Source organism: Chenopodium album, chromosome 20 (genome assembly GCF_948465745.1).
Source record: "Chenopodium album chromosome 20, dcCheAlbu1.1, whole genome shotgun sequence".
Classification (NCBI taxonomy): Eukaryota; Viridiplantae; Streptophyta; class Magnoliopsida; order Caryophyllales; family Amaranthaceae; genus Chenopodium; species Chenopodium album.
Genome location: NC_137853.1, coordinates 6,158,409 through 6,174,658, shown reverse-complemented (window position 1 = coordinate 6,174,658; position 16,250 = coordinate 6,158,409). Strand labels below are relative to the sequence as shown.

General features: G+C 32.8%; 1 protein-coding gene across 1 annotated transcript; it reads right to left on the bottom strand.

Annotated features, from left to right (window-relative positions):
* Nucleotides 1–6,003: 6,003 nt before the first annotated feature.
* Nucleotides 6,004–13,155, bottom strand: LOC145597653 (GDT1-like protein 1, chloroplastic). Its single transcript, XM_081653869.1, has 12 exons — nt 12,938–13,155; nt 10,976–11,060; nt 9,824–10,126; nt 9,329–9,382; nt 8,962–9,023; nt 8,587–8,655; nt 8,115–8,166; nt 7,928–8,002; nt 7,209–7,338; nt 6,668–6,738; nt 6,509–6,556; nt 6,004–6,269 (listed from the first exon to the last, which is right to left on the bottom strand). Exons 1-12 carry the CDS (start codon nt 13,063–13,065, stop codon nt 6,195–6,197), a joined length of 1,152 nt encoding a protein of 383 aa, XP_081509995.1. The 5' UTR covers nt 13,066–13,155; the 3' UTR covers nt 6,004–6,194.
* Nucleotides 13,156–16,250: the final 3,095 nt, after the last annotated feature.

Here is a 16,250-nt window from a genome sequence, read left to right as displayed (position 1 = left end):
TCATGTATTTATTTAAAAAATACAAACATTATGAAATCTTACAATCTAGTTGTCCAATCAAATATACTACGTATCTTAATTTACAAGTAGTAATTAGTCTAGTGGGTAAGGATTGTTATTTCACAACCGTGAGATTAAAAGATCAATCTCGGCTAGAGGCAATTTTGGGGGTGATGAGGTTGCCCCCCCTCCCAATAAGTAGTATTGCACGTACTATTGCCCGTGTATCTTGAGTTGGTTTGACTTATGAGAAACTAAAGTTCAATAGGATACCTTTTCCTTATACTCGTATTAAAAAAAACCTCTGTATATATTAAATATTCTATCTTACGTTACTAAACCATAATTTTATCTCCTTGTACTTGTACACTTTTTTGCCCAAGTTGTATACATTACTTCATTATTATTGCTCTTGATGTCTTGATCATAACTTCCCTAGTCCAAATCCAAAACAAAGATCCAATACTTGTAATTGAGCCTAGGTCACAAATTTCTAATTTGGTTTTTGTTTAGACTTAATTCAAATGGCTTATCTAACTAGACGACAAAATATATACTAGTAACCAACCAATCAATCGCATGTCATATAATTTGTCTTGTATTAAAATTAAGAAATTGCTTAAGACTCGATCAAATTAGCCGACTCCATCATTAAAATTGAAATTATGATCTCGTTATCATTTTGTGCATTGTTATTGCATGGCTGATTAAAAACTTTACATTTGTTGCAATATCTAGCAATTTGACATTTATGTTATGCTGGAATATATATATATAGCTAATTGATACATGAAGATATTTCGTTTTTTGATTGAGAGTACTATTCAAGGAATACAATTATACAAGGGAATAATTGAATAAACAAGGGTGTTACTTAGTAAAATAGTAGTACCTAAAAGTCCTAAATGCCCGGGGCCTAATATATGAAAAGACTCCTCTAAAAAAAAAAAGAGTGGTGCTAAGAGCGTGTGATGAGCTTCATATTTTGAAAATTTTCATGTCAAAATATATAAATGCCAAAGAATACATTCCTCTACTCTTTTTAATTTCAACTTCACCTAATAATTATAATAGCAATTTGTTTTGTTGAACTAAACCCTCAAGAAAATTTAGACCCATAAAAGCCAGAAACCAAATTATATGGGTGAAATAATATTTAAGGTAATACGTTATCCAGAGGTCAAATCTGTTTCAAGCAATCAGGTTCTTTCGATACTAATTAAGTTTTCAAGGATTTTCTAATATATTTACATACATGAAACTATGAAAGAGTGTGTTTAGCTCAATGTAGCCATGTAGGTCATTGTTAAACACTTCCAATTTGTATAATTGTTGATTAGCATAACATATGTATGTCAAGAAAAAAAAACTTTACTTTTCTTCAAATAAAAAAAACTTTATTTGCTTTATTGTGCAAAATAAACCCCTTTCCTATAATTTGGTGAGCTCCTAAAAAGTCATTAATATAATTATTATTGCACGTAAATGATGTAATGATACCTAGTGAACTCATAAATATATGTTGTAAAAAAAAAAAAAAAAAGAACTCATAAATATTGTATACTCCTTAAATTATTTTCTTCCTTATAGATTAAGTTTAACATTTTTTAAATTTTTATGATGAGTAATTAAATAACAAGTACTCTGTAGTATTGAATTTTTTTTTTTAATTAAAAAAGTACTCTGCATAAAATTTATACATTTGTAATCTTTTGAGCATCTCCAATGGTTCAATTATAAGGACTTGCTTGCAATTTAAATAAAGTTCCTAGCTACATGCTTACCATTGGAGAATAAAAAATTGAGCAACATGCTAGCAATTGTAGCCCAACCAAGCTACATGCTTGATTGAAAAAGAGACAAATAATCTCCATTCATATTGGAACATGTGTATAATTATCTATTATTTTTTTAAAACTTTATTTTTTTGCAAACTACAATATGTTGTGGCTTACCATTGAAACAAGTTGTTGCTTAAAAAGTGTTGTAGCTTAGAAATTTATGTGGAAAAGCAAGCTACAAAGCATTGTAGCTTGCCATTGGAGATGCTCTTTACTTCCTCCGTTTCTTTTTACTTGCAACACAGCCTTATGTCACGTGTTTTGAGGTCGGGTTTATGTAATGTAAATGGATAAATTATTCATTATAATTTTTACAAATGATACTTAACGCTATTCTAATCTTCGTGTAAAAATTATATCGATAAAATCGCTCGTTTACCCTCACTTATCATCTCCTAAAACTGCGTACCTAAAAGGTGTGTTGCAACTTGCAAGTAAAAGAAAACGGAGGAAGTACTATTCTTTTTTTACATAAAAATAAAAAAAAAATGAATACAAAAAATCTACAAAAGAAGAAGTAAAATTGTTTTTAACCTGATCGAATAATTCGTAATTGAATTTTCCCGAATGGTCGTAATCGAAAATGATCCGAATCGAATCAACTATTTTTGATAGGTCTATATACAATGGTTATCCTTGTCAATTTCTCATATATTCACCAATATGAGACTTAAAGACGATGTACCTTTGCCAATATCCTAGGAATGATAATAGCAAGAACAAGTGTCAAAGGTAGATTAATTGGTTGGTTTATATTAAAAGAGAAAAAGTAGTTTTGAACAAAATTGAGTTTTTACAATCACTATAAAATTCTTTATTCGTCCATTAACAATAATGCCTAGTGATTTATATTACTTTGTTTTACATCACACGTTTACCTCTTTCTTTATTGAAAATAACATATAATTGTGGTGGAGATAGTGCCTTTTTTAATTTTCAAAGGCGGCTTTACAACAAAGAATATGCGATGTAAGATGCTGCCTTTTTCGGATGTATACAATCTTGATGATATGATGAAGCATATATTATGGTATAAATAAGAGAATTTAGTCACTTGACCACATACTTCCAAAGATTATTATTTTTTACACATTATTCTCACTCTTTTTATTTCCTTTATAGAAGTAATTCGTACAAGAATTTAAGGTGACAAACACAATTGAATCGAATGATCAAAACACAATTGAATCGAATGATCGATCCTTCATAGCTCCTTACGCCTACAGACACAGCTACACTTCCTTATGATTTAAAACATGTGGAAGAATTATACGAGTATGAAGTATGAAGTATGAAGCATGAAAGGGTTATATTTATAATTGAGCGTAAGATGAACACCTAGCAGACTCCTACATGTTAGATTGAAAGACTCATCTTATAATATCAATATCAATTACCTAAACAGTAAAATGATTGATATAGATGAACAAGAGAAATATAGTAAGCTATTATAGGTTTTCCACTAGATTGCATACTCCAAAAATAGGAAGTGCATCTCATAAATGAATAAGCACTTAAGCAGTGTTCAGGCCATTATGTCGCCATCTAACATCTTCTCTAAAAGTCACTGACATTTTTTTTCTAAGTAACTGTATTTTTTTAATAAATGGAATATTTAAAAAAAAAAAAAATGTATAGAAAAATAAAAAGAATATCAAACTACTTGGTAATTACTGTAAATTTGTTGCTACTTTCATCCTGATAAAAAAATATGAGATATAATTACTTCGTATAATATTCCTCTAGTTCTTAAGTTGAAAGTGATCAGGAGAATTGCCGACTCAACATCTCCTTTCCAAATCTTAAATTAAATAAGCTTATGAAAAGTTCAAGGAAAAGAAAGAAAAAAAACTCATAAAAGGACAAGCTCCATAAAATTTATTCAAATTGCATTATTATATAATCTTCATGATTAATATACTTCTTTGATTCATATAACAAAATTTTCTTTAATAAAGGTCCATTAATCCCTAAGCCTACCTTTTTTTTTTTTTTTTTTTTTTTTTGAGCTACAATTTTTGTAATTTTTTTTTATACATGTATGGAAGTCCTCTCCATCTACAACGAGAACTCCAATTTTCTGAAGGTTTACTAATAGAGGGAAAAAAAAACCAATTATTTGCTCATATTCTCTATCAACTACACATCAAAAGGTTACTAACAGGAGAAAAAAAAAATATCTAAGTGAACGAATATTTGATGCATATGCTCTTTTAACTACGTAGTACAAATAGAATATAAATGTATTAAATAAGATGATAAAAGTAGAAACATTAGTGCTTTCGTATAATTATTATTCGACATGTATTGAGTCTAAGGGCCTGTTTAAATTGACTGAACTGTACTGAATTTATTGGAGCTGAACTGAACTGAATTGGAGCTGAACTGAATTGAATATTTTATGAGAGAAGAAAATTAAAAACTGAACTGAACTTATTGAAACTGAACTGAAAATAATCTCAAGAGAACATACCCTATACCCTAAATGTCCAAAACAAAATTAAGCAATCTGCAATCTCACAAATCCCTAGAATAATTTAGAATGGACATTGAAGAAAAGAGAAAATTTGGATGGTTCAGCAAAAACCTCACTCTATTCAGACCACTTGAGTGAACTTTATTCTTTTGCAAGATCACTGTCTTCAGTTTCCTTGTATTTCCAACGACCAACTTATTATTCTTTCTTCAATCCCCCCTATGTCTTTGGTCATTTGCCTTTATTTCCCACCTTTCTTAAAATAGTGCATAATTAATTCATAATTTATTTACTTTCTATTTTAATGCTCACTCAACTAAGTTGTTATTGCATTCCAGACTATGAGCTTACTAAAGAATACAGTGTAGTGTACACTTGTAGTACGGACTACTAAATTAATTACACCTTTTTTTACTCCTAAATATACCACTCCCTTAAAATAATACTCGTAGGGCCTGTTCACATTTACTTAATTTCAGTTCAGTTCAGCTCCAATCAGTTCAGTTCAGTTCAGTTCCAATCAGTTCAGTTCAGTTCAGCTCTTAATTTCCCTCTCACATAAAATATTCATTTCAGCTCAGTTCAGTTCAGTTTAGTTCAGCTTCAATCAGTTCAGTTCAGTTCAGTTCAGTAAATATGAACAGACTCGTAGTTGTTCCAAATTCTCCCCCATTATATAATCTTCGCAATAGTACAAATGTACAATTGTATAATCAATCACAAACCAAAATGATTTTAAATGTGTCAACTTATTTCGAACATAATAATATAGACCAAGTATTTCATTAATTACAAAATAATTGCAACATCTTATTTTAAGCCTAAAAGGTTCCATGATATAGCTTTGATCATGTATTCACAACTACATATATAATAATTAGATAAATAATGATTAACCCATCAAAATCTTAAATTCATTTTAATGTGCAGTTTACAAGTCTAAAATTTTCATAACTTTTCCTAGTGTAATACAAACATACTGTATTTATAGTCAAAGTACCATATAAAAACACCATATAAACTATAAAGCCAAATATTCAAATTGTTATGAAGCGGAGGAAGTAAATGTGCTAAAATTTCGCCGTATGGAGGAAGATTTATGTTTATGTATTATCAAATATAGGATTATATGAACGAATTGTGGTGTTGAGTGACTTGAGGGCTTGAGGCTAACCAAACCCAAGTACTACCAGTTGTCAACGTAACATATATAGCACAGAAAAAATCCATTGGTTTATGGTCCCCTATTATTATTCTTATTTTTTGCTTTAATTTGGCTTTAAGTGCAATCTTGAGTCGTGAGTCTTGACATCTTCCTTGTAACTTCAATGGCATGTCGTTTTCAATCAATGACATCTAAAGTGCACAATTCGACTGACTAAACATAGTCTAAAACAACACGTAATTATCTTACAACACTTGAGATTACCTGACTTCACAGGATCTATGTTTACGGTGTCTATTTAATTATGAGGCGATTTTTTTGACAAACTAATGGTGGTTTAGTGGTCCTAGATTATGTATCTTAATTCTCTTTCTATGGGGTAATTTAGTGCGTGCATGACAACTCTAATTGTGAACGGGCCGTTTTCAATGGATCAGCAAAGCAATGTGAATATATGTGTATATGGCATATGGGTGAGAAAGCGAGGAAAACTACAATACGGTGTAACAGAAGTGGAAAAATGGAGACATCGGGAAGAACGAATCTTAAAGAACAAGATTAGAGTACAAGTGATGGAGATCAATGAAGAAAAAAAAAAAGAATGAGCAAATGACATTGAGATGAACAAAATCAGTTAGAAAGAGCCCGCATTGCTTTTCTACAAATTGGCAACGCAGGATCATTGTCCATTCTAATATACAGACGGAAGTGTCTAACCTTGAATTATCTCGACCAATGTTATGCTGGCAAAAACAAGAAATAGAACACCTCCAATGTATGAGATTACCTACAAATTAAATTTCATTAAGTATTCAGTGTGAATCATAAAAAGAAAAACTTGTAGAGCATAATCAAAGGGTAAATGACAGTGGTAAGCTCAATTGGACAGCTTGGGAGATTATTTTTACTGTGTTCATGTAGTAGTTGTCTATGAAAGATATGGTCTTTTATTTTGGAGGTGGCGGTGTGTGTGCTGGGGGGAAGGGGGTGGGATTTATAGTATTTCAGAAATGGATGAAAGCTTACTTTTTCAGATAAGAAGTTACCCAGCAAGGACCCCCCTGCTACAGCAAGCTGCATTTAGATGACTTGTTAATTACGCGAGAGAGACTTGAAGTCGAGAAAATATTCATAACCTGTTAAAATGGTTAGTTGATATGAAGTATTTGTAACTGAATATATTACCAAGGTTGCTACTCCATGACCAGCAAGAGCTCCACCAATGACTCCAAGAGGCGATGAGGCTGCCGCAAGTGCTGTACAAGTAAAATAAAAAAGTCAAAAATCAAAAGCAAGTGCTGTAGAAGATAACCTTATACATAGGCAATAATGCATTATAGCTTCTTGCACTCTCTTAAGTAGGAGTTCCACTATGCAAGAAAACTTTGGAGTGTGTTAATGAATTTCTTATAAATAAGAACTATTTTACATGAAAAAAAGGAAGAAAAAAAAAAAAAATTCAAAAATAAAGGAGAACTATAAATCATAGAAAATGATGCAAAATACTATATATGGAGCTATGAATGAAGTAGCTGATTGTTATTATGCATCAGGAACAGGGTGAACAGCAGCCTCACCAGGGTACAACACTAAGGATCCTCATCAGATAATGTTAATTTTGATGTAGTGTGTCAACACTCAACAGAGATGAACATTTAAACGCATACAAACTTCTAAACAGGGTCTGCTAGTTTCCGGCTATTATTAGATCAGTCAGTCAACTCACCTATTGTTGAGAAGAATGATTTGTCACCCCATTCAGCAACAAAAACCAATGCAAATGTACTAACAATTGTGCCAGCAGCTGCTAAGATCCCAGCACCATTTCCAGAAAACTCGGACACTGCCAGCTCAGCCTGGTTCAATAGGCAACACATACTCTGTTAACTAGCATTATGTTTCTTTCCCATAAAGAAGAGAGATAGCTGAGTAAGAAAATAAGAAGACCAACAAAGGCCATAAAGTTAAACAAAAGAGACAAGACACAAAAGAAGAAAAATAATTATCAGCATCAATAAAGATGCCAAAGGAAGCTAAATTCCGTGTTTAAGATGGAATCAAAAATAGAAACATGTAAGGGAATCAATGATAGAAACATATAATATACACTAGTAATTTGCACAAAAGCACCACCGTAGCACCTGTTTTCTATAGATAGTAAGCCAGCTAAAATTTTACAGAGCAACAAATGTAGAATAAAGACTTGTCAATACTTGGTATGTAATAGCCACCACCTATTTTCACCCCCTGCAATGTTTTGTCATATTGAATTTAAAATATTTAACGAAGACTCCTAAACTCATCCTATCACTAGATTTCTATATGAAGGCAAATTAAACAGGCCAGACGATCAACTAACACTACATTCATGTAAATCCCAATTAATTCTAACTCCAAAGCTAAGAATTTCTGGCTGTTACCCCAATCATATAACTAACTACATACCTCTTTCTGTTCATCTTCAGCCTTTTGACTGTCACTTGAAGTAGCATCAATCAGTGTTGTGACCCCAAAATACACCTGAAAGATTAACAAAAGAACGCTTCATCCTCCATCACTCACCAGACATCAACAGATTCTGTACACACAACACATAGCCCTATATTCAAGACATAAATATTAGAAAACTTACAAGGAGACAGACTGCAGCAATATCATCAATAGGCAAATCACTCCCAGCAAAACTGCAAATTAATTGATCAATTGTGAGGAAGAATGAATGAAATGATTAGTATGACCCATGAGTTTTCCAACTTCCCTAAACAAAACTCAGAGAAACATATCATCCATGCGTCAATACCAATCATGAAAACTAGTTGTCATATAGTATAAAATTACATATGGATAATTACATGTTCCAAAAACCTTTAACTTGATGATAGGAGCATTTGGTTTTTTGATTATATACACCCTCAGATTCCTAGCCTTTACAGTAATTACAGATTGTGTCATGTATTCAGCAAAGACGTTGATTATATTAAGGTTTGATCATAGTTATAGAATTCTCAAAACTATAAACTAAGTGCGTATACTCCAGTATTCAACTCGAAATGCTTTTTGAAATATATTCATGGCTAATTTATATCATAATACATTAACATTACCTGAATGGAAGGACACCATCAATATAGTGAAAAGTCCTTCCCAGTATCACTGATATTACAGTCATGATCCTGTTAAGATCATAGATATCACTGTTAATTAGAGCCCATTCAAAAAAGAAGAAACTTCAAGCCATACAACTCTGAACTCTTCATGAACATAGTAAATCAAATACTTTCTATTTCTCCATGGCATACTTGTTCAGTTGTTCTGGCATTGTGTAATGAAACTTGCAAAAACAAAAAGAATGCAGGTTTCATTTATATTAGAATGTTTACATACATTCATCTATGAGGTCCAAGAGTTATAATTCCATGCAGAACAAACTACACGAAAGCAAAGAACATCATAGCAACATGAATGGCAAGATAACATACGCAAGTGCACCAAAAGTGCCGGTGAAAACAACTGCGGCAGAATTTCTGGCAGCTAATAATGCCTGGACAGGAATGAAAGATACGTATCAAGAACAGAAAATTTATAAGATATTATGTAAAGACTGAAAGAAGAATATGTAGAGAGGCATATTCAGTCCAATGGACTCAGATATGCATGCCTTTATGAAGTGTTCACAATAAATAGCTTCTTATACTATTAAAAAATTAGAGTGTATTCCGCTGAAAACAGGATTGTATCACTACATGAGGTAGAAGTACTAAACAGTAAATGTAGAGGAATAAAGAGAAACCTATCAGTCAAAGTCAACATGACCAATAAGGCATTGACAAGTTTGTTAGTGCTTACTGCAATAAAGAAGGTCTTGTCCCCAAGTTCAGAAAAGAAGATCAGCAAGAATGCCTGCAGAAGAACATATATGAGCCAAATTACTAAAATACAACATGAGAAATGAAATAGATCCATGTACTTCAACACAAAGGAGCTATGAAATATAGAGTAACACATATAAGGAAGAAAATATACAGCACACTATCTTTCATAATGTCAAGAATGAGAATGGCAGTAAAAAAAAAAACACTAACTTATAAAGTATCATCTTTCATAGTTTTGTTTCTTGTAAAAGGGTGTAAAGGGGGAGGGGAGGGGAATAACAGAATAAGTAGTCCACATAATGAATTTTAGGGGCTGTCGCAGTAACGTTGAAGGTTTTGCAGAGAGTCAGGCTTTGGGTCCAGATATACCTCACACTAAGTATCACTTCGTATTTCAGAAGACAGTCTACTTTACACATGAACTTAGTATGAATGCACATTGCAATAGTTGCAGGGAGATTTTCCTAACTGAAGCGAAACCTGTGCTAATGTCACTAAGGTCCCCAAAGAAGTTTGCTGACTGTAAGTTGTCCATAACATTTGAAGCAGCACTTGCGTTTTCAGCACCCTGGACTGTGAGTATCCCAAAAAGAAAAACAAACTTTAGCAATTGCTGTGTTGATTTATCGAAGGTCGAATTGTCCATCGCAGCAATAATCTCATCTGTTCTACACTGATTCGAAGTAGATAAATTTGAAGCACAAAATTCATATTGGTCCTTGCACAAGTCTGCAATTTTACGCGGATTCCCATTTTCATCGAGCCTGCACTCCTGCAGCGTATCATACATTAATCAAAAGGCTTTATCATAGAAATATTTGCATGTGCACTCAGTGCATGTATCATAAAACAATGCGTAACTTCTATGATATCGTATTGGTAACAGCAAATCCAGATGGAGTTTCAGCATGATATACATGGGAAGTTGATTGCAAAAGACGTTTCCATGGACAAAGGGTCAGATAAACATATATATTACATAAGAATGACATTATAATGTTGAGAGGTCAGAAACTGTAATAGCGTTTCACATGTTCTATCATGCATCAGTTATTCCATTGATAATCACTTACTATGCGTTGACACAAGAACTCAAGCAATCCAGACAGGATTATGTCATATTAAAAATACACATCAAATTACATTGTTTTTAAGGTAATCAGAAGAGGCAAAAGAGGCCTCACATTATTTGGAGGCTAGTTTTGAGTGGGGAGTAGGGGTGAACATACTGACAGTAAAATGGGCAATTGGACTGCGAGGAACAATAAGCAGTGTGGTGGTAATTCAATTGTTCAAAGAAGAATCAGATTATTTAATTAACGGACCATATTCTAGAGAAGTGCCACAACTTTCTATACAGTGCGGACCATTAGTGTGATAAAGAGTGATTCAAAGATTAGCATACAACTCATTAACTACTTACACATATGACAACAGATGATACTACATAATATATTTTTACTTCAGTTTTCTGTATCATCTTCAAAATTGAATCAAATTATCAAACTAATGAAGGATGACAGCACAACACCACGACTGCATGATGATCATTGTTTTACAACGAGAATACAAAAGAGCCACAAATAAACACATGACAGATCAGGAGGATAGGATGATTTACAGGCTCATTGGATGTGTGCCATGCTTTTTGTCCAAATAATCGAAAATGCTTTTCCTGTATAGGGTTGTACTGCTTGCTTAGAGCTCTGCAAGAAATAAGTTTAACTTTAGTGCATAAAATGTTAAGGTAAAAAGGTCACATCCCTTAAAATGTTCAAGAGTGTGAATGAATGTATAACAAGGAGAAGCCTAAAGATCTAGTTAGTGGTCACTGTGAGCCTTGGAAGAACTCATACATGACCATCAAGTTTCATCTAAATTTATCAACTTTCACTCCATATTCTCTAAATTCTCTGTTGAGCCCATGAACAAACCCATATGTGAGTGGAAGTATATTATCCCACAATCCCACATTAAACGTATGTAAAAGTGAGGGGGAGTGTAGGGATGTCTGGATGTTTATAAGGCTAAGGGGATACTCCCTTTGTTGCCATATGGTTTTGAAACATCACTGGCAACAGAGGCTTCTCTCAATATAATGATAGCGGCCAGACTGCTTAGGAGCACATGCATATTGAAGTTAATCTCTTGCTAATTAAGTCCTAAGTAAATTGGCATCTAACCCTTTTTAAACACTTCAACGTTATCTATGAGAATAGATAACTGATTCCGTGCAGATATTGACTCTAAGTGTAGTTCATCTTTTCAAAATTTCTCCTTTTAAAGTTCAAGGATTTATCCCCTTATATAACATCGCACAAGATTAGGATGTTGTCCATTTGACTACTAAGTAGAAAAGAGGAATAAGGGACACAGTGAGGAGTGCAACTGGTAAGATGAACTTTTACATTTTCTAAAGCCTTAGCAAGAATACCCATTAAAAAAAAAAAAGGTATATCTTCACACATGGAACATTTGAACATGCCATAACACAGCTCAAATCACCCTATATTCTATTAAGTCCTTCAGTATCTTACAAAAACACACTTGTTAGTTACTCCCAAGGTTTATGGGACACCCATTATGGTCATCTTGACACCCATTATGGTCATCTTACAGCTCATTCAAAAGATTAATCTAGTCTTAAAATTACGAAGTACCATGTTCCTTGCCAAGTTACTCATGCCACCAATCCTTAACGACCTGTTTGGTAAACAGTAACAAGCACTTATGCAGCTAATTAAAATTTATTTTAAACTTCCAATTAGAAGTGCCTGGTAAGCAATGCAACCAAATTAATTTCTTTAGCTTTAGAGGTACTTGATAAGCAAAAATCTCAACCTCCATGTATAGCTAGCTTGTCAATTTTTACTGGTAAATGTCTCTTCAGTTTACCTTCCATTTCAGCTAATATTACACAACTTTCAGCTACGTAGCTTATCGCCTTATCTTATCTCACCAAATGTTTTGCCACGCACCTTTCCAACTCACTTTCAGCTAGATTAAGGTACCTTACAATTTACCACTACAATCATCATCTAACCTATCATAAATTTTTGTCAAAAACACTATTATACATCACCTTCATTAGTCTAGATCAATTGTACTCGATATACAACATTTCACCAAAGATAATTCATCTAGGCAATCAATATCACATTGCTCGCAATTTTTATATGTCATACCATTATGACATTAACAACACAAGCACACGACTTTCCGCAAAAAACAAGAAATCAACAAACATGAAAAATATCATCTAACAATAAAATTATACTTTGCAATCAAAATACATACTATAATTCATTAATTTCATCTAATCAACCAGTACTAGCACTATTGAGTCATCCTACAAAAGAAGAAAACCACGCTACCACCAATTCTAAGTTCATAATCATATCCTAAATTAAACACAAAATTCACAACTAGTAAAGAAAAGGCACAAAAATTCTAACAAAAGAGAACAATTAAACAGAGTAATTTATCAAAGTAGAAAGCGAAACCTAAATTAAACAGAGTAATTCATCAAAGTAGAAAGCAAAACCTAAATTTGTAAAAGTAAAATTAAAACAGTGATCAAAACCTGAATTGAAATAAGCAAGAAATTCGGCGACGCAAGTTGAAAGTATGATCAAATGAGCTTCCGCCATTGTTGAGCTTGAAGGTTCGAGAAAGTGGTTGAGGAGATGCAGAGAGCAGCATCGTCCTCATCCTCCTTCAATGGATATTCTCTATCTTCGTTTTCTGTGTGTAAATAAGGATGGAAGTGTTTTTGTGAGTGTGTGCTCCATATCCAAAGCTTCCAAATTTCATGATAGCGTTTGAGTGGATTGAGACGTTTTCAATGTGTACACCTTTTTGTTTGCAATTGTTTTTTACTAGGCCCAAGCCTTAAGTCCATGTTCCTTTGCGACGCGACTATTGGGGCGTATAATGGTATTGGATTGGAATTAGGAATGATGAAATCATAATGCTATGAATTTGAAATTTGATTTATGTGTTTGGTTTGATTTTGAAAATGAAGTTTTAGGGCATGTTCTCATTGACTGAACTCAGCTGAACTGAACAGAACTAAACTAAATTAAACTGAACTCAGCTGAACTGAACTGAAATGAATATTTTATAAGAGAAGGAAATTAGGAGCTGAACTGAACTAAACTGAACTGAACTGAATTTCAACGTAAGAGAACAAGCCCTTAATCATTTACTTGATACATAAAAATATTGGTATGATTCAAACTCACCACCGTTAGATTTCAAAGGGTTTAAGGTATGACTCGTATAAGTTTTAAATTCTTAAATTTATAACATAAGCATAAATTAGGAGTTTAAACCATTTTAACTCATACCTCATATCTAGAATCCAAATACCAAACACCCTCTAAAATAATCTAGGAGACATCTTTAGAAAATCACAACCTAACACTAAACCAACACCACTCGTCTTCTAGGGTAGATGGGCTATGGTCAATTTATTTGACCAAAAATCCATCCAACCAATGAATCACCCTAAACTCGCTTTCTATATAAACATTTGAAAAATAAATGCAAAACCTATGAATTACCCCAACCTAGCTCTATATATGACCCAAGCTCAAGTTGGGTCACCCCTAACCAACCCATGCACAATTCAACCCAGTTCATGAGCCAGCTTGATCTGGTCCTATTTCATTTCTTGTCATGCCTCAACCTAATTTGCTTCAAATTGAACTTAAACCAACCCGATGGCTATCACTACGGCTAACCCACGATCCATTTATCCCATATAATGTCCATATGATTGTGTTTTTCTACATGGTCATTTGGTTAGGTAAAGGAGATTGGGAGTTCAACAAAATTTGTAATAAGTTCACTAGCCTAGAGATTTAGAAGGTTATCAAACAAACTATTTATTTATTTATTTTTTTGACAATAGCAAAAAACAAACTATTTACAATCCATGAAGAGAGTAATTTTTGATGAATTTGTTCTTCCACTTACCCCATCAGTATTTAAAAAAATAAATTCAATCGCCATATTAGTAAAAATTAACGAATTAGACATGTCATTTTAAATTCAAGGGAAATTCTACATGGTGGCCTCAAGGATTTAATTTTTCTACGTGTAAGACGAACTTTTTTCCAACTCTCTTAAGTGGCCCTAAGGTTTTTAGAAATTAAGCAAAGTGCCCAATTTTTTGATTTTTTGGATAACTTTTTTATTTTTTGGTTAACCATAAGCAATTAAAAAAATTATTAAAAAAAAAAAAGAAACACCAACTAGCTTAGCAGCCACCTACGACAGTAGTCACCTGCCGAACCTACTGCTCCCGTTGTCGGTGCGCCCAGACCTCCTTCCCCGATGCTGGTGCGCCCACACCCCCTCCCTCGGCGCCAGTGCCATCCTGACCTCCATCCCTTCCTTCCCAAACCACCGTAACCTCGCTCAGCCCCCACCAATCGAAAACCTCTAAAGTTGCCAGAAAAGTGTGGATGCTCCTCCCCACACTTTTTAAATTTTTTAATTTTTTTTGAAGAATTTGATTTTATTAAAAAATAAATAATCATGGTTAAACAAAAAACTAAAAATGTTAGCCATAGAACCCAAAAAAGGCACTATACTTAATTTTTCAAAACTTTCAATTACCAAATACGTAAAAAAATTTAAAACAATTAATTAATGAATTATGTATGAGATTTACAAATTACTCTTAGAAAACTTATCATATTAGAGTTAAAGTTATCTCAAAAAAATAAAGTTATCCTAAATTGGCTAAATAGACTACGAATATGAAAAAGGTTAAACTAAATTACTAACCGTTATCTACTTATCTTCGATCTGTCATTATCGTTATTTGAGTAATGAGTTTTTTTTATGTCTCTTTGATCATGATTAATTCAAGAAATACATACTTTTTTTTTTTTTTTGAAAGAATTCCATACTTTAATACTTTATTCATTAAGCTTAAACATACTCATAAAATTTAAATACATATTTTAACTAAGTTGTAAACAAATAAAAGGAATCTAGATAGCCGTCGGTTAAACTAATAGTTAATAATGGGTAGTATACACCGCAATCTATCGGAGTATAGCTCGTATTATCCACACAATAGTAGAGCTCCAATACCAAAATATTAAACATTCTGCATTTCACAAATGGTATTGGAAATTATAACTCTTCATGATGGATAGTCATCATTAGCATGAAAAAAATTAGAACATCATTAGTATTTGAAATATAAACATGTGAGATTAAAGAATGATCAGATACTTATTTTTTAATATATAATCAGCATTAACAACATGATTAAGGGAAGCCCTTCGAAAATACTCATATTGGCAAAAAACAATGCTGAACCTCATTTAAATTGTTTCATCTTATGCTTTGATATTTATCATGGTATATTATGGTGCTTCATTATGCTTTGATATTTGCTTTGTTTTAACAGAGTTTCCTATGACGCCTACATTTAAAGCTGTTAGCCGCTTGAGTTACCTCCATAAAGTTATAGGGGGTTTAAAAGAAAATTCAATGGATTTATTAAATCAATGTGTAGAATCAGGGGGACTGTATAGTGTGTTGACGTTGCCAGAATCTAAACTTCTTAGTCCTTTTTTGAAAGAGGTGATGGAATACAACGTAGCTGGTACCAACACCTTTCAGATTAATGGGCATACGTTAGGAATAACCTTAGAGGATGTGTTATTCCTTACCAGATTGAAGATCGATGGCGATCCGGTGCTAATTAAAAATTACAGCGATGTGCATTCCATCTCAATATTTAGAGATGTGATCAGCGGCCCCGTGTTTATCCCTTTGATAACTCCAAAATAGACATGATTCAACAAGATGGTCAAGGAATTTAATGTCTAGCCACAATACATGAAGTTGATCAATCAATTTTCCAACATACC

Excerpts from the sequence above, each read along its gene's own strand:
- LOC145597653 (XM_081653869.1), bottom strand. The coding sequence starts at position 13,065 with ATGAGGACGATGCTGCTCTCTGCATCTCCTCAACCACTTTCTCGAACC. Across the intron at positions 9,383-9,823 it reads TTAGCACAGGTTTCGCTTCA|GCATTCTTGCTGATCTTCTT; the intron begins GTTAGGAAAATC and ends GTTCTTCTGCAG. Across the intron at positions 6,270-6,508 it reads GTAACTTCTTATCTGAAAAA|GTAATCTCATACATTGGAGG; the intron begins GTAAGCTTTCAT and ends TTTAATTTGTAG.